Source organism: Oryza brachyantha, chromosome 3, assembly GCF_000231095.2.
Source record: "Oryza brachyantha chromosome 3, ObraRS2, whole genome shotgun sequence".
NCBI classification, from domain to species: Eukaryota; Viridiplantae; Streptophyta; class Magnoliopsida; order Poales; family Poaceae; genus Oryza; species Oryza brachyantha.
Genome location: NC_023165.2, coordinates 21004603 through 21031213, shown reverse-complemented (window position 1 = coordinate 21031213; position 26611 = coordinate 21004603). Strand labels below are relative to the sequence as shown.

Sequence of the window (26611 nt, the reverse complement as noted above, 5' to 3'; positions counted from 1 at the left end):
GAAACTTTTGTAAAAAATTAGGTTTCAAACAAGGGGCACGTAAAAACTGCGAGCAAGGATTCAGAAAGGAACAGGTTTGCACCCACTCATGCGCACCTACCTGACCTAACATACGGCAAACCGCTGTGACTTGATCTTGACCCCCTTACCGGCAAACCCCGTTTCACGCAGCAATTAAACCCGTGGCCGGTTAATTAGACCCTGGTTAATCTACCATTCTATCAATCATCACTGGTGATCTTTCTATTAACCATCAAAAAAGGGAAGCACACGATGGAGACATTCTGCACGCGCACACACTGACACACACACACACGCCTAGCTGTCAATATGTACTTCACAACGCGCTCGCTCGCGTAAACCTGAACACAGTGACAGATCGACCGGGGACAGGCTAGTTTTTTTTTTTCGCTACAGAGAAATTAATCTACGCTGATTCGAGATCAAGACTTGAGGAGGCGAACCGCGCTGCGCTTAATTTTGCTTGATGCAATGCAGTTGTAATTAGTGCCTCTCCGTGTGTTGATTACATCCTGTGTGGTGGAGTACGTGCTACAGGATGGGCGGGCCTCTGTAAGGCATCTCGTACATCTCCAGATCCTCAGGCATGGCCGTCTCCTTCAGCCACCCCAGCCGCCGCTCGTCGTGGTCCATGCAGCAGCCGCCATGGCGATGCTGATGCAGCTCGTCACCTGCAATATAAGTGGAGTAGTGTACAATGTCAGCTTCGTGTGCGTGCACTCACTCGCTCCGATGTGCAGAGAAGAATCCAGTGTAGGTAGTACTGACTTGGGCAGTGGGAGTAGGGGAAGTCCTGGTAGTAGGTGCAGTCCCGGTCCTTGGAGTAGGGCGGGCCGAGCACGTCGAGGAGCGCGCACGGCGTCGCGGCGGTGAACCGGTGCATGTTCCCGCCGGCCGCCGGGTACAGCACCAGCGTGTCGCTCGGCGCGCTGAACCCGCCGTCGCGCACCACCTCCGCCAGCCTCACTGCGAGAAATTATGCGAATGGTCAGTACTCGTCGATCGATCTGACGAGCAATGCGACGACGGAGATGAAGTGGGGTGGCGAGCTTACGGCGATCGTCGGGAGACGAGGAGGAGCCGGCGCCGCCGCCGGCGCCGGAGAAGACAGCGGGCTCGGCCCAGTCGTAGGACTTGATGTGCAGCGAGCCGAGGAGCAGCTTGCTGAACACCGTCATCCCCGGGTGGTTGTGCAGCGGGATGACCGCCGTCGGGGGCAGGAAGAATATCACTATCTGCGACACATTATTATTCAACGTGTCAGCCATTTTCGTTTTGAGGTGTTCTAACCAAATCTCTCTGCCATTTGCGCCGCGTCGATATATCGATCGTTGGTTTGATCACGAGATGCGTGTGAGTTCGTTCGTACCGAGAAGTTTGTGCACGTGTAGATGGTGGTCCGGGTGATGGTGAGGGGGCGCTGGAGCGCGGCGGCGTCGGTGGCCTTGAAGAAGTTCTGCTCGGCGCTCAGGTTCACGTCTCCGGGGCCTATCTTGTCTGCAGGATCGATCGCCGGCGCGCGCGGTTAGTTAGCAAGTGAAAAGGGGGAGCTCGATCGAATCGTGGCAATGGCGGCGCGTACCGAGGATGCCGCGGATGAGGACGACGTCGGCTGGCTCCGGCACCGTGCCGGGGCCCCGGAACACGTGCTGGCACCCCTCGAACAGCCGCTGGAGCAGGGGCTCCGGCTCCGGCGTCCGCAGCAGCACGCGCCTCCTCGTGCGCCGCACCACGGCGCCGCCACCACCACCTCCGCCGCCGCCGCCCGACCTCCTCCTCCCCTTCGCCTCCCTCCGCCTGTTGGCCTCCACCGCTCCGCTGCTCACCTGATCCACCGCCACCTTCATCGACAGCTCCCCAAACTCGCCGGCCCCAAGCAGCAGCAGTACCTCACCGGAGAACGAACCTCCCAAGAACTGACGTCGCACACGACAAGAACCAAAACCGAAACCTCAAGAAACCTTCGCAGCCAGCCAAGAAGAAGAACAAGACCGCCGCCGCCGCCGCCTCACCGACGACGGGCCAGACGAAGAACACAGGGTGCAGGTGAGGAAGGAGGCTAAGCCGGATAAGGAGGAACAGAGGGCGAAGGAAGGAGACGACGCGTGCCAATATTAATATAAGTCAGCAGCAAAAACCAGGGGCCGGACAGCCCAGCCATGGAGACGTTGGGTTGGGGGAGGGAGAGAGCTGGGTGGTGGATCAAAAATACCGGTGGATTCCAAGAACCGCGTGTACTTTTTCCCCCGGTCTCTCGCCGTCCGGCTCTCTGATTCGAGCTCGCGGTGGGGGAGGCGTTCCGGTTGGTCGCCCTCGCCGCCTCGCGGTCTCGGCGCCGCCCGCCTTTTTCGCGGGAAAACCGCCTGTGCGGACGGACGGCCACGATCGCGTGGAGCCACGTGCGGGGACGGAGTGGATGGACGGCCCGGGGGCGGGGAATCGACTCCGCCGCGGCGACCAATCGCTTGTCGGTCTCGCAACTGATGCTGGAAATGGATGGATGGCGCACGCTGGAAATGGATGGATGGCGCTTACGTCCACGGATAAAAAAAATTAAATTAAATCTAAGATTTCTTATCTGTGTTTATTTTTTTAATTTGTTAATCGCTAAAAACAAATATATATATATATAACATGTTTAAAAATATTTTTAAATATTATTAATAAATCGTTTCGCTTATATTATATAGCGTGAAAAAAAAAATGAGGCTGCGGGGCTGCAGATGTTGGGGTGCTCCGTCGATTACCAGAAAGTTCGTTTCAGCAGCAGTAAGAAAATGACTTCGAGAACCTACCCTGCGTCGGTGACACGCTACACTGCGACGGCATGCAGGCGAATTAAGTTGGCACCATAGGGAACATCTGATTAGCGCAGATGTTTACAGTGGAGATTATGGCCGTACGTAAACAGTGGAGCAGATGGTAATCTCACATGTTACGTTCCTAATAAGCAGGTTACTTCAGAAAAGCGTACGCCGGCTCACTGTGTGATCTGGTTTCGGCTTTCTCCCGTACGCCGGGATCAGTCAACCTGTTTCGAGAATAGATTAATATATTCAATAACTATGTTTTCACTTTTCAGGACAAATAATATTGTAAACTAACTTTAGAAAAATGCGTTTCGTCTGGTGATTCTCAGTTTCAGAAACTGAGGTATAGAAAAAAAATGTATTTTCAGATCATGAAATTTTTCCTGGCATCTGCTTCAAAGAATCTACGGCTACTTATCACAGAGAATGCATGGTAAATAATTGCAAATGGCAAAATTATAGTTGATTAAAATAGAGATATCAAGCTAAGAGCAAGTTCAATAGTACAATCAACTGCTGGCTACGAACTATCTATAGCCAACTTAATAATCAAATCATACAATAGTAATATACTACACAATTAATATTGGACTCCACCTGAATACCCACATTAGTCTTGGAGTCCGTGTTGTAGCTGGCTACAAATCTGTAGTTCGTTACTCTTCTCTCTCCTCTCTTATCACCTTAAAATATGCTTATAGGTGGTTATAGTCTGCTATTGTACCAGTTCTAATAAATGATGTATGCCGTAAACTTGAGTCGACGATTATGCATCTTTTTACCAGCTTTGGATGAAGATTCTCAAATAGAATTCAGTAATTGAGGGTTATTACTTTATCTTGGATCGGTGTTATGTCCGTGTATGCAGAGTTTGTTTTTTATGGACTTTGTAATAATTGGTTGTAACTCATCGAGCGAAGAACAGAATGTTATTCCATTATCTTTAAAAAACATAAAATGCCACTTATGGATATTTCCATCTATAGTTCACCAAAATATGTACAAATATTGTTTATTTCTAACCGTAATCAAAATTACACATAATTACACGAAAACAGCGAAAATCACGACAAATTTGTATTTGAATTATTTTGAATTTAAATTAAATGGTTATCACGGCTTTCTTAGTCAAAACAGCACGTTAAGTGGTCAAAACCGCATGGTTTTTGTCGAAAACCGTGGCTAGTATAAACCGATGGTAAAAATTATTTAAAAAATCTGAAAAAAACTGCAAAATGTAAGAAAAAAGGAAATTAGAGTTAGCTATAATTCCAATGGTTAGGACACTTTTTTTTAAAAAAATAGAAATTTAGCATAATGATTATTAAATAGTACACAGCAAGGAAATTAGTACTCATAATTATTGTACATTCTAGGCGATATCCAAGCAAACGTTGACACAACAATAAACAATACAAAGCAGTAGTTCAAATATATTAGTGTCCAACTGTCTCTTATACAAATCATTCACGTCCAAAAATAACTTCTTCATTTCCAAATTTTCCAGGCAACCATACACTACAAACAATTATTACATAAGAAACTATGGTAACTATGTGCCTACGTATATAGTTTAACTGCGTATCTAGTTAATTGTGTTCAAATATAATTTTTTACCAAATTTCATTACAAATCATTCTCTATCACATTTTTTCTTTAAATTTTCTTAATTTTTTTAAATTCGACTCCAATTCATATTATCATACTGTGGTATATCGCTGCCGCGCCAAGGTGAAGAGCACGGCCGTGGTAATACGAACTGTGAAAGCTCACTCGTTACACGTACCGGCATATTGACTAAGGCCGTGTTGGTTGAATAGGAGGTAAGTTTAACATAACCTGATACGAAAAACGTAGTAATAGATTAGTATATAATTAATTAATTATTAATTATTAAAAAATATAAAATAGATTAATATGATTTTTTAAATAACTTGTCTATAGAAAATTTTTTGCAAAAAATACACCGTTTAGCAGTTCAGGAAGCGTGAGCGTGAGAATCAAGGGAGATAAGTTATCTAATAGGAGGCAACAAACGCACCCTCAGTGCTAGTACAAGACAGGTACCGGGGGTGTTTGGTTTAGTCACTTTTCCTATCAAATGTTTGGACGTTTATTATAAATAGTAAATATAGACTATTAATAAAATTCATCTATAATCTTAGACTAATTCGCGAGACAAATCTATTGAGCCTAATTAATCCATAATTAGCCTATGTGATGCTACAGTAAACATGCTCTGATTATGATTAATTAGGATTAAAAAATTATCACGTAACTTAGCTCTCATTTTTGTAGTTAGTTTTATAATTAGTTTACGTTTAATATTTATAATAATTGTCTAACATCTAATGTGACATTGGGGCTAAGAGCATCTCCAATACCTGCCTAAAAATATAGTCCCAAAAATCATGGATTAGGGGCTAGCCAATAAATTTTGGGCTCAAAAAACATCCCATCTCCAAGAGGTGCCTAAAAATATAGTCTCAAAAACTTTAAATATGCCAATTCATCATTGTGGCCCTTTGTAACAACCATTTTAGCATATGCACGAGTCAAACATAATAATACTGACAACTCATTCCAAATTCAAAAATATATATTACATCCAAGGATAATTTTGGAACATAAATTAGTAAATGTTCAACCCTTTTCCTGAAGTTTACGGGACTATAAGCAGGCGAGTGTTCTTCTCAAAAGTAGCCAGCGTTTTGGGTTATCCTGATGATCTAAAACAGAGCTGTACAAACAAAGAGTTGAAAACAAAATGATGTTTTTTAAAGTTCATAAAGTTATGATCAGAAAATAAATTATTTTCATCGCTACAGTGAAGACTGAAATAGTTGCAGGATAAATTATTTCCATTGCTACAATGAAGGTGGATTGGCAACCTCAACAGAAGGCCAAAATTTGGGTCAAAATAAATTGATGTTTAGGACTAGTAAAAATTTGAGAGTTAATTTGAGCTGCTGTTGAAGCAACATTTTTAGTTTCTAATACCAATATTTATTTTTAGGATTTATATTAGGCATCTTTTGGAGATGCTTAAAAAGACCCCCTCAGTTAAGAACTTCTGTCATGTAGCAGCGCACACCGTATCACCGATCCTAAACCCAACATCGAAGAATATTTAAAACATTTTCCTAAAGCGCTGTTTCGCGACGCAGTTCATGGTAACACGCCTTCCTCCTGACAAAACGCGGGCGCGGTGTGGGACTGGGACAGCAGGTAACCGATCGAAAGGAACTCCTACCACCTACTCTCAGCTTTTTGTTTTTCTTTATATTTATAAACTAAAATTTAAACTTTTAAATTAAACTTATGGTTGATTTAGAAGTATTCTCATCAAAGTTTATTTTTAATACTAACTTATAAATTATTAAGAATACATATATAAAAGTTTTATTTATTATTTTTCATTTAGATTATACTCCCTTCATCTCAAAATAAACCAATTTTTTACTTTTTAACTATAATTTTTAACTCTTCATCTTATTAAAAAAATTTTGTGATTGATATTTTTGTTTTTATTAGATGATAAATCATGAATAGTGCTCTAAGTGTGACTAATTTCTTTCTAATTTTCTGAAAACTTTTTTAAAAAGACGTACGATCAAACGTTAGACACGAAAACCAGATAATTGGTTTTTTTAAGAGGGAGTATACCGTTCCACACTTTTTACGGAAAGACAGACAGTCGCCATCTCGTGATATCCAGTCGTGATTACCGATGTTTCTTCTTTCTGGAATCTAGGGTCTCGGGAAAGGGAAGGGTAGGGTCGGAGGAGCACACAGTTGCTGGAAATTCCAGTGGTCGTTTGAAGTAACCACCCGCCGGTACGTCTGTCATGTGCATGCGCATGTTGCCTGGGCAAGGCCCAGCTGCTGCTTGACTGCCAGGCTGCATGCACGTAGTACGGCCCATGGTTTTTTTCCCCGCCTACTCCGGAGCTCCCCACCGTATGTGTCCCCGCCGCTCGCTTCGCGTAGGGAATGGAATATTTTTTACGCTCTGGAATAGGGGAAATGCGCGGGGCGGGCGCTTCGTGAAGCCTCTATCGGTGGAGAGAGGACTTCTTTAAACTTCGGTATAAGAATGCAATGAGCCCAAGGCCTACGGGCTACGGCCCATCATCTTGTTCTAAATTTTCTTGTTTTTCGTGCGTAAACATTCCGAACTACTAAACAACGTGTTTTTTTTGACAATTTTCTATAGAAAAGTTGTTTTTAAAATATTCAGATTAATACATTATTATATTTTTTATAGTTAACAATTAAGTAATCATGTACTAATCTATATCCGTGTTTTCTGCGTCCGTTAATAAACAAGCTGCCGAACGCAGCCGACACACCCCAGCTCGAGGCTTTATTCTAGACCACGCGCCGACCAACGCCGGCGTGCCCTCGCCCTCGGCATGTCGTCTTCCGCGGATCGCCGGATTCCTTGCCCTACTTTCTTCGACTCTAATGACAGCCCATCACCCCTAAAATCCCATTTCTCTTCTCCTCCCCGGTGGACTATGACCGCTGCCGTAGTCGAACCCTCTATCCACCGAGAACAGTCAACCCAACGGAGGATTAATTCCCCGCCTACGCCCTATCATGGTAGGCAACTGATTCCAGTCTCGTGTCTCTCACGGTCGGCAAGGTTTTTGTCCCCTGCTGCTGTCGTGCCTCCGCGATGCGGGCACCGAAGGCGAGCGGGTTAATTAACAAACAAAAAATAATCTGTGAATAAAAATTTTATATATGTATTTTTAGCGGTAAATAGAAATGATAAAAAATAAACCAGTGAAAAAACCATAAAAATGACTCTAAATTAATGTTGAAAATTTAAAATTTGAAAGTATAAGTAGAAGCGAAAATATGTGAATAGAGGTACATAATGCCATGATGGACTTCTACAAGAAGGTGTTGGGTAGGCTTACCATCACCGATGCGTCGGAGTTTCTGACTCGTGTCAGCCATGGTGGCCACATGGTGGCCACAGTGCTGACCTCCTCGATCCTTTTTTGAACATCACCATCAACGCCATCAATCTCATATGTCGTCGCAAGTGCAACAACATGAAGGGGAAGTGATCTTGCGTCAGAAGCAGGGGCGGAGCTAGAAAAAAATTCAAGAGTAGACTAAGTTAATATAGTGTTAATTATTTTCAAAATTTATAGGATGATTTCACTTAATTTTTAGAGAATTATGGACCTAGGCTTAGGGCTCAAGCTATAGGTGCCCTAGGCCTGGTACCATCCCTGTAGTATGGGGAAATGAGGTGCTAGAATAATCCTACACTGAAAACTAAGAGAAAGTTATACCAAATTAAAAGTGGAAAGAATCTCTCACCTCTTTAGCTAGCTTTTAGAGTGTAGCAAGACTTCCTCCTAGATCAACGTCTCCCTTTTTGGGCCAACAAATCACAGTCTCTCTAGTATCGTGGGGCTAGTTAGTGTCAAATATTATCCGTCCATATTCGTTCCGTTTTTAGCCCTATCCGGCATGTGCATACCCTCCAAGCATGAAACATTTCACCGGATTCTTAATTTATAAAAGGGGTTTTAAAGGGGATAACCACATTAAATGGTACCTCCATGTACCATAACACACCCCCAAATAATATCATGTATCTCAACATGTCTCCATATGATCATTAAGATGATGATATGCATAACTTAACCTACTTCACTACAATATTATTCTAAAATTATGAAATTACATGAAATATTAAATGCTTTTAAAAAGCATTCACTCAAACCTATAATGCATGAAAAAATAAATTATGGATTTCTATATGATCAAAATCTTATTATTTATTGTACTTATATACTAGGTGATAACGTGAAAATAAATCAACTTATTAACATAAAGTAAAGATTATTAAAGCATAAACTTAAGGGCATCTGTATGATTATATTTTATATATCTTGCCTTGGTCTTGAGATTTTTTAGCTTCAGCGAAATTGGGAGGATCCACATCAGCTATTAGGTGAGTGACACAAAGCTATGTCAGTTTCTCCTTCTATCCCCTTATTATTCTCTTCTTTTCTTTCTTTCTTTCTTTGTTTCTTCTTTATTAGGCGGACAAAGAGAGGGAGAGGAGTAAACTTTGGGAATGTATGAAACTTTAAAATTTATTTGAATGGAATCAAAGAATATAAATTTCAAAGAAAACATTTGAATGAAAAAAATAGAGGAGTAAAAATTTCAAGGGAGTTATTAGAAATGAGAAGTGGAATACTTGTGGAGTATTTGGATATTGGAGAATAACTCACCACACAATGTTTACAAATGAAAGTATGTTGGTCCTTAGGAGGATTTTAAATATATTTGAATTTTGAAAGTAAATCATTTTAAAAGAGTAAAACCTTTAAAGAGATTAACTATTGATAAAATCAAGAAGACCCAAAAGTAAAATATTTCGCAATTTTTTTTCTCAACTTGGGAAAATTTTGAGTATGTTATTGGATGGTGGTAGATGGGGCGGTGGGATGAGTTAGAGGTCGAAAGCCAGAGAGGTGGGTATGATGGTGAGGCAGCCATGACTCGCTCGAGGGAGTAGGAAGCGATGACGAGAGCGATACGAGATTGGTCGCAAGGTAACAAATATAGCGAATACTTGTTAGAGATGAGTTCAGAGGATAGTGCGATGTTGGGTCGATCTAGCGAAGTTCCAAGCCATGAGAGTGAGAAGGGACTGTGGAAGCAATCTAGAATATTGAACCTCAAGAGCGAACAATAATGATTGAGTGTGTCTGCCAAGTGTAGGAGTCATCACCACCGCTACGTTCTTTTTAAGTAGTACAAAGAATAAATCTAATCTAATGGCTTAAAATAATTGTCATGTCTATGTAAATGAAAACAAATAGTTAGATGTTTTACTTTTTCCTTAGAATTTATTGCATTTTTCTAATTTATTAATGCAACACGTGGAAGATTAGGAGCATTTTAGAGGATGTTTAATAAACCTTTTTTTAAAAAAAAATATTTGGCCCATCTCTTCCTTCCAGTTATATATTTAATGCATTTATCATGGAGTACGTGTAGCACTATTTATTACATGAGAGCCAACAATTTATTTTTTATTTTCTTTTTTCTCCACATAGGCTTATAGTTGAATTTCAGCCTATTATTTTACTTGTACAAAGAAGAGGTAAAGAACAAAACATAATAGAAAGTATAATAACGTGACATAAGCATACTACAAAAGCAATCATATCTTATTTGTGGTGAGTTGAAGGAGATAAAAGAGGAGAGAGATGAGTGAAGTAGGCTCTAGATTTGTAGCTAGCTCAGCATGGTCTCCTAGAAATTTTGTGAGAGAATTTGGTGGCTAGGGTATGAATGTTTTAACATGCATACATAGCTAATTGTTATATACAAAGGGTATTAGATTGACGGTAGATGATGTGACACTTTTTAAAGCAAATAGTTGGTTATACTATTGACCTTGCTCTATGTAATAGAAAACATAACATATTCGAGGAGGAACCAAGAGTTAATATGAGGTGTCACTTATTTCCAACCATTGATTTGAAAATGGGTATAATCAGTACTTACAAAGCAATCAAGATAGTTTATTGTCATGCCTATGCCCCATGATATTGTTCCTCATCCATTCTCTTTACACCAAGTTGTTATCCTTGTAATAATGCGCTAGTGCTTAAGAAGTAAATGTTCTTCCTCACTCCAAACTCTAAGCCTCTATTAATGTTGCGCCTAGTTTGGATTCAAACGGAGAATGGAAAATGGAAGTAGAGTGAACTAGTGTAGCAGAGAGGACATGGGATGTGAGGATCTCGCCGAAGATTGTGCTAGTGGAATGGAAAGGAGAAGAAAGAAAGGTAAACATGATTCATCACAAAAGGAGTAGGGTATATGTGAAACGTGAAAGAATTTTCGATGTTGCTTTCTATGGCACGTGATGGTATGGTTTGGGGCGCCCACCTATCACTAGAAAAGAGAAGTGATAAATTTTTGGACCATGGACATTAAGGGGAGGAGACAACAATCTAGAAACAACAGTTCAAGAGAGGAAAAGGACAATGAGAGCAGAGGACGCATGAGGCAATTATCATCCCACTAATGAAAAAGAATAGTAGATGAATAAATAACTATTTTGCCCTTTCGTCATTGGTCCCACCACCACCCTACCTTATCACATGGTGTAGTACATGTAACCAACATTTCTAGCCCTTAAATCTAGAATAAATGGATGACTTAAATTTTTTCTCAAGAATGATATAACTCTTACACTTAATGGCTTTGTAGGTGTGACGTGGCTCACATAGTAGACTTCCCTCTCCCCTACTTGAGACACCAACTACACATAAGAGAATAACAAGAAATAAATATGTCTCATAGACAACAGAATAAAAACTAGTTGGGTCATCAATACACTATCCCCGACCCCTCTATACGTGGCACGGACAACACATAATAGTTGTATGAGTTGGCATTCGCGTCCAAGAGGATGGTTGATATAATTCATCTTTAAAATTTTCTTTAAATTGGAACTTCAATTTCTAGTTGCATACGTTACGTCCCTTTCACGTTTGTTGTATCCAGCACCTCTCGCTTTCATCCTGCAAAATCCTCACCTACCTCTCTCGGCCTTCCCTTTATATATGTGATCCATTCATTGCTTTAAACCACACAAGGAAATCCACATCAATACTCTTCTCGTCATTGTTCGGTTGAGCACATGAGATACCCTCTCTTCCCCCTTTCATATGCTCACAAAACAACTATCGTTAGAACTAATATGTCAATGCCGGTATCATTCAATTGGCCAACTAGGTCACCCTATGGAGGTGATCCTCATATGCAGGTAACTATTGTCTCTCTATTAATAATTCATTAACGATGATTTCTATGCAAATAGAGCTGAAGTCTATTATTGTAGTCCTTTTTTTTCGTAGACAACTACACTATGCCAGTGTCTTAGGCGCCAACACCAGCTCCATAAACACAAAACTACTATTATCATACCAAGAAGACGATGAGCGGTGTGGAGCCATGATAATCGATATATTTAGGTTATCCCCCATCCCCCTCCCCCCTAATTTTTTTTAGGCCTAGGCGCATGTGATTCAAATAGTTGTATAAAATGTTATAACATTTTATTAGATATATTATATTAATACAAATCTCCATACAAATATGCAATTTTAAGTTTGGTCTAGATTCTTCAAGTGTAGATCTAGTTTAATCTTGCGTGTTTGAATATAGATTTATAACAACATAATCTACACGACCATTTTTTTATGCAGCTATATTATGTCGTATGCAATCAACGGGTTTACACGTCTATATGAGTTAAAAAAGCATGGCCCGTTATTTTGCAACCATCACCATTTTTAGCTATAGTTACCCTAGTGCCATATGATCCTATCACCCGTGTGATCCGTATGCCAAAACCTCTTGACAGTAGAAAGTAGTAGTAAACCACAAGCTCAATCCATATTATCCTATCATCCATGATCCGTACACAAAAACCTGTTGACATTAGAATCCAATAGTAAACCACAATTCCAATCCATGTGATTCTTTCACCTATGTGATCCGCACACTAAAATCCCTTGACAGTAGAAAGCAACAGTAAATCATAAGTTTAATCCATAGGATCGCTTTATCCGTGTGATCCGCACACCAAAACCTCTTAAGAAAGTAGTACTAATTAAACTACGAGTTCAATGGGCGCCGAGCCAGGCATGCATGCCTAGCACGGACCATCGCTCGATCACGCGGTGCATGCCCAGCAAGCTGCCAGTTGCACACCACGCCCACTTAGCAGTACACGTGTACGGCCGCACAAAGAAACGCTAGGCCCTCTGTGCTGTCTCGCACCATGCATGCACCCGGCAGATCACACTTATGACTTACCCCCAAGCAAACAAAAGCACTGCAGCTGCACGCATGCACGGCCACGCTAGCTAGCTGGACGCACATACATACATGTGCAGTGTGTCCAGCCGGGTGCGCCCCGCCCCGGACGACAAGAAAGCCCGCCCGGCCTCCGCACGCACCCCGCACGCTCCACGCACGCAACGCAACCGCATGCACCCGCGCGCGCGGGCGCTCGCCGCCAGCACGCCGCGCGAAGCCGCAAACATCCAAAAATTAACCGGCGAGTCACCTTTTCTCGTCATCGATCACCACCTCTGCATGCGACGAGGAGGACCACCCGAAGAAAGAGCAAGGCGCGCCGGCCGCGCGATGCTGGGCTTGTCTGTCTCGCCTCGCCGTCACGTCTCGTCGCCGGCGAAAAGGCAGCGGAAAAACCTACGGCCACACCGGGCGAAAAGGCAGCGCGCGGTGCATGTGGGTCCGTTTCGTCCGACCCCGCCGGCCAGGCGGCCATACCGCCGTCTCGATCCGCGAAAGCATTCCACACGTACGCGCGCGCGCGCGTCGTCCCGTCACGAACTCACGATGCCCACTCATCATCCCCGCCCCAGTGACGCACGCACGCACGCCGCGGCAGGGCAGGCCCTGCATGTACCTACCTATACGTGTCCCTGGCCTACCACCGCGCGCTCGTGTGTATAAATAGGGCCGGCTTCGGTCGCGTTCCAGCAACCCGCGCGCTGCTCCTGGCCGATCGATTGCCGGTTCTAGCTCGCTCTGCGGGTGTGTTGCACGGTGAGCATGCATGAGCTTAATTTCGCGCGTTCGGTGATGCATGGCTGGGTTTGCGTCTGGTGAATTTTCCCGTGGGACTCTGACTACCTTCCCGTACGTTAACGTTGCATGCGTGGCTGTGTTGTTAGCGATGGCTGGGAGTGCCCCGTTTCCCGTGGCTGCATTGGATGCAGCGTTCAGGAAGGAGGAGGCGGAGGGGCAGGGCACGGCGCCGGGGAAGGAGTCGTCTGCGGCGGCGGCGGCCCCCAAGACGTTGACAGAGTCTGGGTCGCCGTCGACGACGCCCACGAGGGCGGAGCAGCAGGTGGCGGCCGGGAAGAAGAGGAAGAGGGGTCCGACGGATGAGGGGAGCCCCAGCAGGGAGGAGGGCGCCGGCGACGACGACGACGAGCCGCCGGTGGTCTCGGTGCCGCAGGCGGTGCAACGGCAGGTGGCGGTGCCCCCGCGGCGGCAGAGTGCTCTCCAGCTGCTTGTCAACGAGTGCCGCGTGCTGCTCGATGGCTCCGAGTCCGCGCCGCCGCCCACCACCGTCTCGCGGATCCTCGCCTTGTTCAGTACGTGGCTTCGTTAATATATTTAACCTCAACTTCTCGATCGTTGCACGTGCACATATTTCTGCATCTCTTACGGTTTAGACATCAGATTTTATTTTTGGAAATCAAGTTTAAATTGTTAATTGCAGTAATATCACCATTTTTTTCAAAATTTTTCACGCTGATTTACAAGTATTTTGAGAAAATAAGGGGATGTTTTCTCGATACGTGAAAATTAATTTACCATATGCAGTATGCATTATCCATGTGTATGTTGGTTTACTAGTCTTATCATCGTCGCTGATACTGCACGACCACACATCTCTCTCTTGAGAACTCATTTCTCCTTTTTGGGAGGTAAGCACAGCGGGAGATGTTTTCTTTGAGGAATGATCAAATTTCAAGCTTACAAGTCTATTTATGCTCAAGTTAATTATCGGCTGCCGTCAACTAGTCTCGTCGGTCGTTCCTGGCTGGTCAAAATGTAATGTTGACTGAAATATGTATATGGCATATGTCTAATTACAAAAGTTAAATGACGTCATTTTATTTTTAGCCATTGCTTATCATATATACGAATTTTTTTGCTTCGCATCTATACGTCGGTGTGCAATTAATGTAGTGTGCATGTGCTATCATTATATAGTCGGGTACTTTGGTGGATATGTGCTATTGACTTTATATATGATATATACCATATTTATCATGGACGCATTATTGCTATCAGACATATCCGAACATATATATTATATCTAGATACCACTAACCCGATGAGCTACTATTTTCCTTAAAATGAGTGTTAAAGTTAATGCTACCCTGAACCTTTTTTTGAGCCTGATTTTCTTGTGATGTTTTTTTTCCTCTTCTTCATTCCCTTCTCTTTGTAATATTGTGGTCCCCGTGTGTCACCCTTCATAAAGTGATATGATTTTGTATAAAACTTTGAATACAGTATTAGAGCAAGTTTTCTGAAAGGGGTTGGTCGTCACCTCTATTTTTATCTACATTAATTAGGAGTAACATTTACAGTATATTATCTCTAGCATACACCCCTCAATACACCATAACAATTCTACTTTATTTGTTTGCTATGAATCAATTGGTTTATTTCTTTCATCTGTTGGAGGTTTTTATTTGTATAGATGTTGCTCCATAGATGAGAGATATGACCCATCCTCTCTTTTATCTTCTTTTCTCCATCCTATCATTTGATCTTACCTAGCATGTTGGCACAAGTGTTTAGAGACTTATATTACTTGCTCTTCAAATTAATTTGCTGAGGAAGTGACTACCCGATGACACCCAGATGGAATTGGACCGGACGACATCCGGCTGGACACGGAGTTCGACGCCTCCGAGGTAACGAGAGCCGCCGCACGAAGCCCCACGCCGGTCATCGGGGGCAAATACATGTACGAATGCGAGAAATTCACGGTGCGTGCACACATAGTTCAGTCCCAACAGGCAACAGATCCTAAGTGACTCTACTAAGGTTTTTAATCCATTATCTTAAAAAAAGTGACTCTACTAATTCTGATCTCTGAACCTACAAACTCATTAACGATCGATTCTTTATTGAAACGTCGTCGTTGCGTATATATATTGGTTGGTTCTTGCATGCATGCGTCGTGCAGGTGGCGATCTTCTACCTGCCGCCCGGGACGGTGATGCCGCTGCACGACCACCCGGGCATGACGGTGTTCAGCAAGCTCCTCGCCGGCTCGGCGCACGTCCAGTCCTTCGACTGGGTCAGCCCCGCCGTCCACGGCAACGGCGCGAACCGCCCCGTTCGCTGTACGTAAGCCCACACCCCGCCCTTCGGCCCTTGTATAGTTTTCAGGCGCCGCCGCCGGCGCAGCCGGCGTACCTACCTCGCCCCCGTCGGTCTGACGTCTCTGCGTGCGTGTGGCCGGTCGTCGTCGTCGTCCGTCGATGTCGACCGCTCTGCGTACGGCGTTGGATCGATGTGGCGGCATCAGCGTCGACGACGAGGCTGGCGAAGAGGGTGCTGGACCACGACGTGGCGGCGGGGTGCGGCACCTGGGTGCTGTACCCCTCCTCCGGCGGTAACCTGCACCGGTTCATCGCCGGCGGGGACGAGCCCTGCGCCTTCCTCGACGTCCTCACGCCGCCCTACTCGCTTGGCCCCCGCCGCCAGTGCACCTTCTACCGGGACTACCCCTTCGACCTCCACCCAAGTAAGTACACAGCCACCACTTCGAGCTGCAGATCGATCGATTTGTGCTAGTTTCATCTGTGCATTTGCAGATCATCACGCGTTCGGCCGCAACTTGAGTGACGAGGAGAAGAGCCAGTTTTCATGGCTGCGACCGATGGGCGCCGGCATGCTGCCGGACCTTAACATCATCCCCTTGACGTACAGTGGCCCGGAAATCCTCTAGGCCGGCCGGCTCGCCGGCGGACTGGACGAGCGCCGCCGAAGGTTGAACTAATCCGGTGGCCGCCGCCGGCGGGGCATCGCTAAGTGGTGTTAATATGATCGATGGTTGATTAGGTTGTCATCTAGGCTCTAGCTAGAGTGGGTGCTCCGCTTAACCTGTCAGTACTTTGTGTCGCACCCAGCTGTGTAGTGATACTAATAATCAATCAATAAACTAGTCTGATGCTTTAGTTTTACTTGAGTTTCCATAGTATCATAATTATTTGCGGTGATATCGATGAACATCTGAATTACGTGACATTGGTGCTTAACTATGCATGTGTCTGCAAACGTTTACTAAACCGCACGCAGATCAAGACAAAAATATGCTCAAGATCGAGATGCAGTGTACACAAATTAAAGTGCGTATTTATGTGCGGTGTAGCTTGCATGTGCAAACCCAGCAAGCAACGCTCACCGAGAATGGCATCGTGACAGCCAATGGCAGTATCATTAGTGCATAAGCAACGGCGACATATCGTAATCATACTCTCGTCTTATACACCATTCACCAGGACACGTGACACAGGTCCACGACCACGTCAGATTGAAGTATACGACAAGAGGAAGTCGGGTTATTGTTTTGGTGTTTCATTTAAAAATCCAAATAATATATTTTTAAATAAAAAATAATTTATAAATAAAAAACTATATATGTATTTTTAGCATCTAAAAGGTAAGGCTGAAAAATAATTTGATGAAAAAACTAAAAAAATATTTTCAAATTTAAAATTAAAAATTAAAAATTTGGCTTATAAGCATAAAAAAAAGATATAGATGTATACCATAGGAGAGTTTCACTAAGCCCAAATGTTTCTTACCCGTAAAAGTGAAACTCTCCTCTCAAAGCCATGACAAATCTGTTTGAATAATCGTCTGGACAAAATTGCTTGGAGAAATTTTACTCCAAAGGGAGGGTTGCTCTTCATCTATTCTAAACAAAAACAGAAAAAAAGAAAAAAAAACAGAAAGAGATGATTGCTCACACCGACGCGTGGGCCACCCCCGGTCTATTAACTCTCAGCCCCATTCCCTAATCCTTCCCTGTTTCTTGCTCGTTATCCGGACTCTGCGACTGCGAGCGGCGGCGCAGTTGCCGACGCCCGTCTCTCCTCCTCGCCTCGTATCGCTGCTGCCGACTGCCGCCGCAATGGCGGCAACTGCCGTCCACGTCCCGCTCCGCGCCTCGTCCCAGGTGGGCCTGGCTCCGCTCCGGGCCCCGTGCTCGCCCCCCGGGGTGCGGTTCCCCGGCCGGCCAGCGCGGCGCCGGCTGGCGGCGGGGTGCGGCCGGCAACTTGGCGGGATCCGGGCGGAGGCTCTCTCCGGCGGTGGAGGAGTCGCGCGGAGGGAGGCCATGGTGCCTCCGTATAATATTCTAATCACCGGTTCCACGAAAGGTGCTGTGGGGTTCTGTCGCTCCTTGAGTCCCCCCTCGTCGAGTAGTCGTGTTGCTTCACATGCTTGATTTTGTCTACAGGAGAGAAGTAGTAGATGTTTGTGGATGACGGTATGGTATCATGTAGGGACTGGTGATCGATATTTCTGAATGCTTAATTGCTTATGTTGGAAGTGATTCAGATCAGATTGTCCGTGTGTGGTAGCTGTGTTGTTTTTTTTAGGTCTATGAATTTGTTGTGTCGTAAGTTGTAACCATGTTTAGTAGGAATGGTTTTCGTGCTTCATGTATCCTATACAAGAGACCAACACCAATTTGGAAGTAGATGAACGCATCCGGTATTGATCTTTTAGACTTTTAGTTAAAACGATGCAAATCAGCTTGGAACTGTATGGAGCAATTTCTTTGATGCTGTACATGTTAGATATTTTGGTAAATGGTGGTAGAGGTATATCTCTTAACAGCCTTCCGTTGTCGAAGCATATTTCAAAAATCTTTCTAGTAACTAGTACATGCTGACTCAATGACCTATGTTTGCTCTTAAACAGGTATAGGATATGCTCTGGCAAAGGAATTTTTGAAGGCTGGCGATAATGTTATAATCTGCTCAAGATCAGGTACAGAAACGATTTTATGCTTTCAATAGGCATAGAGAGCTAATTTTAGTGATGACATAAACAAAATTGGATAAGTTATCGAGCCTAAGATGCAATACAAATTGATCTGCATGGTCATGTATAATTCACCTCTTTCTTTCTTTTCCTTTCTTTTCAACTGGACGAACCTGTTGACCTAACACTAAACTATGCACTAGCCAGCTATTGCCTTATATTATATCCTAAACTATTCTAAATTATTCGCATTAGGCTCTCTATATAGGGGTCAGCTATTTGAGATGATTGACCTGTTAAGTTGATGTTTCATGAAATTTTAAAATGGATAGACAAATAAATTGGTTGGAATTTTTAGCCTACTTTTAGTTAGAGAATGAAAAAAAGAGAGCACACAAGATAGTTACAGTTTAGTCTTTCCTTGACATGCAGTCTATCCTCTACAGCTGAAAGGGTAGAATCTGTGGTGACTGACTTGAAAAAGGAATTTGGAGAGCAACATGTGTGGGTACCTACTTCCTGCTGCTGAGCTACTTGATGCTTATACTGCCATTGGAGTCTCTATTCCTAAATTATGTTTGTGGATAGAAAATATTACAGCTTAATACTTTTGTATCTTAGATTCTGAAGTGCTTCCATATGTATTATTGCAGGGAATCGTCTGTGATGTTAGGGAGGGGAAAGATGTAAAGGCACTTGTTGATTTTGCACGTGACAAAATCAAGTATATTGATATTTGGGTACATAATCACCCCATCATCATCAAATATCTGCACATGAACTTACTCATATCAATTCTTTTCTTATGTACAAATACGAAAATCACTGGCTATAAATTATGCTGATTCTCACTACATACTCTTGAGTGCTTGAAATTTCTCTGCTACCCTCCTTAATATTTAATTAAAACACTCAGTTTTGTAATGTCTAACCTTTTTGGGCTAAAATCTAGATACCATAAGAGGGCATGATTTTCTCCTTATTTTCTTGTTTCTTGGGACAGATCAACAATGCTGGATCAAATGCATATAGTTTTAAACCGTTGGTCGAGACTTCCGATGAGGCTCTCATGTAATTTTCATGCTGTCTTTTTATTTACGGCTTGACCAAATACATTCAATTGTGCTTTCAAGAAGTGATAGTCAAATGCCACTTTTCTCTGATTCAATAGGGAAGTGATCACAACTAACACTCTTGGATTAATGATATGTTGCCGTGAGGTATGTCTTTCAACTCAGTATTAGATTTCTGCATTTCATTACAAGAACTATAAAGTGTCATTTTCCCAAATATTCATCTTCTTGCCATCTTGCCATCTTAGGCAATAAATATGATGAGAAACCAACCTCGAGGTGGCCACATATTTAACATCGATGGGGCTGGTTCTGATGGAAGGCCAACCCCAAGGTTTGCATTTCCATTTGTTCTCTTGTGTACTCAATAGAAGAATGTTCTGTTGTGTGTTTTGACCATTATATATTACTTTTGCATTCTCATACAGTATGGAGTTATGAAATTTCACATCATGTATTATAATGTTTTAGTTTATTGCTGATAGGAGAGTACCTCCAATTCCATATAACTGTGCCTTATACTTTTATGTGCTGCATTTGGCTTACATATAAACATATATTGTACGGTTATCAGTAGTTTCATCCAAATGAAAATTACGCTGCGGCGCCCTGGGGGGAGGAGGGAGGATATCAAACAATATTAAATTTAATTATCTATCTTTAGTAATGCCTTTTGCGATTAAACTGGAATACTAGCTAATATCCTTGCTGAGATATGACACTGATTATTATTGATAATGACCAGGTTTGCTGCATATGGTGCAACAAAGAGAAGTGTGGTGCACCTTACAAAATCTCTACAGGTAAAGATAACTCTTATATGAGAACTAGCTATCTACTAATCAGCCTATGCCATACAAAGAATGCACGTACCTTGTTATGGGATTATAGCACACAGCCATACAAAGGTGCCGCCAACTACTAATCAGCCTATGCCACGGCTGCTATTTGCTAGATGCAATTCTCCCCTCCCTGTTTTATCCATTGGGTATTCATATATTGTTACTAGGGGTGGCCATTGACTGGTTAGTGTGAAAGTGAGTGAAGGACAGTGGTCCTACCTGTTAGATTGTAGTAGTTGGTGGGGTGATGGCAAACTCACCATTCACCACGACCATTGGGGGTCTTTTAAAGGAGCACATTTATAGCTTCATATCATTTTGTTTCAATCAGAACATATCAAGTGAAGTATTTATTCATAGTCCAGTATTTGTGGCATCGTAACTTCATATAAATTGTTGACCCCGTTGTGATAGCACAACTATGATACAATATTGATTACCACCATTTCTCAGTATACAGAACAATGTGAGATTGTCAAATAGTTACTCGATACCCATTAGTAATTTGAAGTCATAATCTTTAATCATCCATATAGCCCTTGGACTTGAAGTTCAGACCCTTTTGTTCTTAAATGGAACGACTTTTATGAACAACTCACAATTTAGGTTTCAATTTCCTTTTATTTTTTCGTCCTTCTGGAATTCTTGTTTATTATAAATTGCAGGAAGAACAATAATTTGATTCTAATTGCAGGCAGAGTTGCAGATGAATGAAGTGAACAATGTCATGGTGCACAATTTGTCGGTACATAACTCCAAACCTTTTTCCTGGTGTCTTAGTATTTTAGACTTGACTAGTTTCTTGCTGAAAGACAATTAACTGTTGGAGTTGTTTAGCAAATTAGTTCCTGTAAGCTTTGAGCCATGCATCTCTGCGAAGCTAATTGATTGCTTTCTTTTATAATCAAGTAATAATGATGTAAGAATAGTTATGCTAAGTACATAATAATCTGTGCAGCCTGGCATGGTTACAACTGATCTTCTTATGTCTGGTGCTACAACGAAGCAGGTGAGTGTTTCACATGGTCTCCTTTTAACCATTATTGAAAAGACAGTTCATCGTGATTAATTCTGCACTTATATTGATGACAGGCCAAATTTTTCATCAATATATTAGCTGAACCTCCTAATGTGGTAAGAGCTCCATCTCGATTCCTTTTTTTAGTATATTGTTGGTTCTTATTCTAGTTTCCATATGGCTGAAAAGTGAAAAGTGAAGTAGCAATCATCATTTAGCTACTGCAAGCCGGCCTGTCTTTTGTTCAGAAATGTCTAACCAAGTAGCTTGAACATGATCTCTGGACCCAGCCATCTGTTCCTGAAAATCGTGAAACAATTATTCATATATGGGTTAAGTTAACCTGTTGTGTTTACTTGGATTACCAATGTTCAAACATGCTAATAACCTGTTGTGTTGATCATGTATACATTTACATCTTTCATGAAAACATGCATACCCTAGTATCTATTAATTTCGGAGAGAACCATTATTCACATATCTCTCAGTTATTTTTATCAGAACAAAAGTGATTGCCTAATATTTTTATAGGACATATGAAAAAGCTAAATTTTATAGTAAAATACATGAGCTCGATTGAATTTAAAAGGCTGAAAAGCTTTACATGACAAAGGACAGTGTTTTATACCACCAATGAGATCTAGGTTTCATGTAACACAGGATATATCTATCAGTCATCCGATGTACCTGCCTTATACATGTTATTGATGTTAATATACACCCATTGATGTCTTCTTGACTGTTGTAGGCCCAAAAATATATTATTTATACGGAGTTATAAGCCCAAAAATAATTCCTCTTGCCACTTTATTATGAATTGTGATAGGTTGCGGATTATCTCGTTCCAAACATCAGAGCAATACCTACCAACCAATCCATGAAACCGACCTATATCCGTTTTCTCACAGGCTTGAAAGCTTACTCCAGAATATTTTCAGTAAGATCTCCAATGTATTTGTTATTATTTGTCATCCTCAACCACAGTCAACTCCACCGTGTTGAATAATCAAATCCCCTGATTTCACTTGCAGAGGATTGCTTTTGGTGCTCGTCGGAACAAGTATGTTGCTGAGGATTAGTGCTTGTTTTGCTGCGATCTTTCTTCGTATCTTACAACCATGAAGAGAACTAGGCACAATTTCTTGTTCTCCCTTATAGTTGCATTCTTTGTAAAAATAGCTTGTATTATTAATAGCATTTCAAGAACAGTGATGTACTCCTATAATCCTATGTATAATATCTGAAATTTGACTACGTCATAAGTGTTATTGTCATACACTAATTTAGTTCCTGTTCCTGTGATACACTTCTTATCACCCTTGTGATCTGTACAGTTCAACCAAATTGCCAACCATACCTAGAATACTGGTTTGGCAACAATTGCACTCATGTATCCTTCATCTTCCATGTAAAAGGGAACCTCATGATACATCTATGCAATTACATGTAGGATTGAACTCATTTTCTATAGTACATCCAGATCTTTTGGAATTCTTCCCTACTTTTCGAATTGCAATTTGAAGGATGGACAAAGCTTTGCAGTATCAAAATTTAGGCACCTTGTATGGATGATTCATTTTTCTGAAATTCTATATTTTCTTAATTGCAAAATGTGCAGATGGTATGACAATGGCAAGACAAGGTTATGCTGCTACGTAGCTGCTATCCGCTAGGGGTTGGCAGGATAGGAGTTTGATCACATCTTGAACATCCAGCTTGCCTGATAAGTTAACCTCAACATTCATTTTGTACCTAATTTATATTTGCAGTTCTATGTTTCTTTCTTTATCACGTGGATGGTTTTGCATGACCTATGATGCACTTCCATCATGTATTGGGCAGAGGCTGCATGTGCTTCTGAAAGAGCACCCTATTGTTTCCATGGCTAATATGAGATAATCATTCATTTTGTTTTCTTACCATTTTGAGAAATCTTGTACTTCTCTGCCTACCTTTCCTCCCATGTACACCAACTGTGGTGACTGGTGTGATAGACACAATGTAGGAAGGACTATATAAAAGGGGTGATATACTTTAAAGGTTGGAATGCCATTCACTCCTCTCCCTAAAATAGCCGGCGCAGTTTCGATTCCCTTTTTCTCATCATAGACACTGGTACTAGTATTTATAGCAAGCTCTAGTTTCTCTTATGCTGACTAAATGCATGTTTGATTTCAAATATGGGATTTCAAAACATTTGTACTCGTTTGATCTCTCCCATTTCTATTTGGAAATGTTTTGAGTTACCATGAGAGCACATCCTCACGTTTACACCATACATACAATTTACTGAATTCTGTCTTGTTTGATTACACAATCAAAACTACCTTTGTTTTAATCTTTACTGAAGTTCCCTGAGTTTGATTTGCAGAATATGTCCAACAGCAAACCAGCACAAGACGATGATGCTTCTTACATGTCAAGCATTCTGGCTTCTCGCATTATCTGGGCTATGCAGGCAACAAGGAGTTACCTCCGATGGTCTGATGATCTCCATAAGATCTTTGTGGAGGCTGTGGCTTTCCAAGGAGGTCCCTATGGTTTGGTCCTACTGCTTGGATCTCAAAATGATCAATGAAGTTGATGCTATGTTGTTTTTTAAAAAACTGATGCAGTGTTATCCAACTGTTGTAACCTGCAGAAGCTAAACCAACTGCAGTGAAGGAGACGATGCAAACCATGGGTGTCACCGGCATTACGACCCAAAACATCAAGAGTCACCTCCAGGTACCTCCTGCCATGTCGCAGAGCATTTTTTATCACATATTCTGCTGTAAAAGATCTTGATGCATCTTGTTTGTCTTGCTGTTGTTTTTTTTTTCCAGAAGTACAGGGAGAGTTTCAATTCAGGAGCTGGATCTCTTCAAGATCATGATGTTCAGGGCACCATTTCTCCAAGCAAGGAAGCACTTGATCTGTATGATTCTTTGAGGAAACCAGGTTTTGGAATTCCCATTCTGCGTGCGAGTTGTTATGCCACAAAAAATTCTGAAACATATTGCGATGTGCAGGACATCCGAGATGGTTAGGGACAATGATGCCATCCTGGCTGAAATGGAGGTACAGTTCTTGTTGCATCATTAATTGAATTATTTCCTTGTTACTGATTTGAGGGCATATTGAATTCAACATGTGATGCAGATGGTGAACAATATGCTTATGGATGACAACATTGAGGTATATTTTTCTCAACATACCTGCAAATGCACTTGTTCCATGTGTTGCCAGCTTACCATAGATGCTGCGCCTTGCAGGTGGTGGAGACCAATATTTCTGTGGACGATATGCAGGTAGAATGGATGTAATATTTACGCCTCTTTGGACTAATCATTGTTGCCATCAGATAACCATGCTTTATGACACTCGGTAACATTGTTTATGTGAATCTTCTGCTCGTGTTTTTTCCCCCTTAAAAATGTTTTGATGCGGATGATGGAGAAGGACCTGATGAATGAAATCATGGTACCGCCTTATTCATGCTACCTTCGCTTGAATCTGTTCGTATTTTGTACATGTGTGTCGGACCCCCTAATTTGCCCCCATCGTGTGCAGCTGATCGAACACAATGACACTGGGATTATTTCTGAGAGTGCTCTCGACGAGTATATGGATGACTTGGCCGGCTACGCTTTCGACCTTATGGACTCTACAACATAGAATTGTGGTGAAAACCAAAATATATTTCGGGTAGAATTGAAGGGAAATTCCTATGTTCCAAAGCGGTGCCTTTGTTCTCTTTACCTGTTCGTTTCTCATTGAAGTGACAGTGGTAGTGTATAATTTTTTATGTTTAGCTTTCTATAAGATGCGATGATGTTGCTAGGGGCAATTACAAATTTGTTATTGGTTCGAACCGTTATCGTAAGATTATTACTAGAAAATTGTAAACATTTAATTAGAACTGTTATTCAATTGGCATCGTTACACGAGTAAAATACATCGCTTACACGAGTAAAATACATCGCTGGCAAACTAGAATCAAGATGTCATCTAGACTCATATACTTGTAAGTTGTAACATGCACATCTAAATATCTAATATTGATTTAATGTATCACTTGATGTTAAAACTACATGACGCAGATCCAATGCTAACTTTGGTGTCCATGGATGCTACAAAATCCTTGCCTTTGTGGATGGTAATATTAGTGTTGGAGGTACGCTATCCATATTATAGATCTTAAGTGATACATAAATTAAATTAAGGATCTAGATATGTATTTACATGTTCAAGGGTTCAAGTTAGGGGCTTAGGGCACGTCTATTAGCTGACTTTCTCAATCGTCACGTAAGCAAATTTGGTGAGGTGGATGAAATAGAGGGAAGGAGAGAGAAAAACATGGCAACGACTTAGAGTCGACTCTTAGCATTTATTAAAATAAACTTTCTTGCATGAGGATGTATAAAAAGAAAACTAGTTTAATAAAAAACATTTTATTGCATTAATGAAGAAATCATACCTAACTTTACCTTTGTACGTACCATTATAAAATAGACTCTGGTTGCTGACGTGACTTGAGATAGAGCCCACAATGGACTCTACTGTTGAACATGCCCTTAGGGCCACTAGCATATCATACCTTATAAAAGAACCAGTGATAATTTTGTAAATAAAATTATACATGAAAAATGATGTATTCTCTCCGTACTTTAATAGATGGCACCATTAACCTTTTAGCACATATGTGACTAGAAGTGGTAATAGGTTAAGGTTATTGGGTTCTTTCACAACTCTATTTAATTCTTATAAAATTTTAGCTTAAAACTCTATATAATTTTATTTTCAACCTATTTTAAACTCAACCCTTAAATTTTATAGGTAAAATTATTAGACCCATTACCACCCCTACCCCTACGTGCGACCATTCGCCTTATTCGGAAAAACTTACATAATTATTTATTTTGTTAAAATTACATTTATTACTAAAATATCGTAATTTTAAGTTTTATTTTTATAAAATTTTTAAATATGAATGGTCACGGCTTTATGTACCGTGGAAGCCATGGCCAAGTCATAGGTTTTGACGATCAACCCAGGAGTCTACCCTACAAGTCAAACCTCATCACGAATTTCTTCGCCATTAAGCCAGAAGAAGAAGCGACGAGTCAGCCAAGTAGGCCCACCTGTCAGCGACAATAGCCGTAGCTTACCATGGAAGTCGACCGAACAATAACAAAGCCGCTTCGCCGTAAAAACCAATCTCCTTTCCATCGCCCACGCCATTCTCGAAAT

At 41.9% G+C, this 26611-nt stretch overlaps 4 protein-coding genes across 8 annotated transcripts; 3 read left to right on the top strand and 1 right to left on the bottom strand.

Moving 5' to 3' along the window:
• Window positions 1-206: 206 nt before the first annotated feature.
• LOC102723034 (plant cysteine oxidase 2-like) lies at window positions 207-2183 on the bottom strand. Its single transcript, XM_006650300.3, has 5 exons — window positions 1604-2183; window positions 1391-1518; window positions 1076-1256; window positions 790-987; window positions 207-692 (listed from the first exon to the last, which is right to left on the bottom strand). Exons 1-5 carry the CDS (start codon window positions 1866-1868, stop codon window positions 553-555), a joined length of 912 nt encoding a protein of 303 aa, XP_006650363.2. The 5' UTR covers window positions 1869-2183; the 3' UTR covers window positions 207-552.
• An 11413-nt stretch (window positions 2184-13596) lies between these two features.
• LOC102705423 (plant cysteine oxidase 2-like) lies at window positions 13597-16401 on the top strand. Its single transcript, XM_006651585.2, has 5 exons — window positions 13597-14020; window positions 15306-15433; window positions 15634-15793; window positions 15979-16197; window positions 16268-16401. The coding sequence occupies exons 1-5, from the start codon at window positions 13597-13599 to the stop codon at window positions 16399-16401; spliced, it is 1065 nt and encodes a 354-aa protein (XP_006651648.2).
• A 1095-nt stretch (window positions 16402-17496) lies between these two features.
• On the top strand, window positions 17497-23077 carry LOC102705150 (chlorophyll(ide) b reductase NOL, chloroplastic). 2 transcript variants are annotated; one of them, XR_005811354.1, is made up of 14 exons: window positions 17507-17836; window positions 18384-18452; window positions 18893-18954; window positions 19100-19186; window positions 19450-19517; window positions 19618-19666; window positions 19768-19853; window positions 20265-20322; window positions 21056-21106; window positions 21320-21370; window positions 21454-21495; window positions 22206-22316; window positions 22411-22511; window positions 22998-23077. XR_005811354.1 is itself a non-coding variant. In XM_015835603.2 (13 exons), the coding sequence occupies exons 1-13, from the start codon at window positions 17590-17592 to the stop codon at window positions 22456-22458; spliced, it is 1029 nt and encodes a 342-aa protein (XP_015691089.2). In that variant the 5' UTR covers window positions 17497-17589; the 3' UTR covers window positions 22459-22929. The 2 variants fall into 2 exon arrangements, 1 of the variants encoding a protein (XP_015691089.2); XM_015835603.2 differs by lacking the exon at window positions 22998-23077 and having other exon boundaries at window positions 17497-17836; window positions 22411-22929.
• LOC107303954 (myb family transcription factor PHL7-like) lies at window positions 23018-25183 on the top strand. 4 transcript variants are annotated; one of them, XM_015835605.1, is made up of 9 exons: window positions 23018-23106; window positions 23751-23919; window positions 24021-24106; window positions 24205-24296; window positions 24391-24439; window positions 24521-24556; window positions 24634-24669; window positions 24821-24841; window positions 24932-25183. In XM_015835605.1, the coding sequence occupies exons 2-9, from the start codon at window positions 23754-23756 to the stop codon at window positions 25034-25036; spliced, it is 591 nt and encodes a 196-aa protein (XP_015691091.1). In that variant the 5' UTR covers window positions 23018-23106; window positions 23751-23753; the 3' UTR covers window positions 25037-25183. The 4 variants fall into 4 exon arrangements, with proteins under 4 accessions (XP_015691091.1, XP_015691090.1, XP_015691093.1 ...); XM_015835604.2 differs by lacking the exon at window positions 23018-23106 and adding an exon at window positions 23113-23494; XM_015835607.2 differs by lacking the exon at window positions 23018-23106 and having other exon boundaries at window positions 23113-23910.
• Window positions 25184-26611: the final 1428 nt, after the last annotated feature.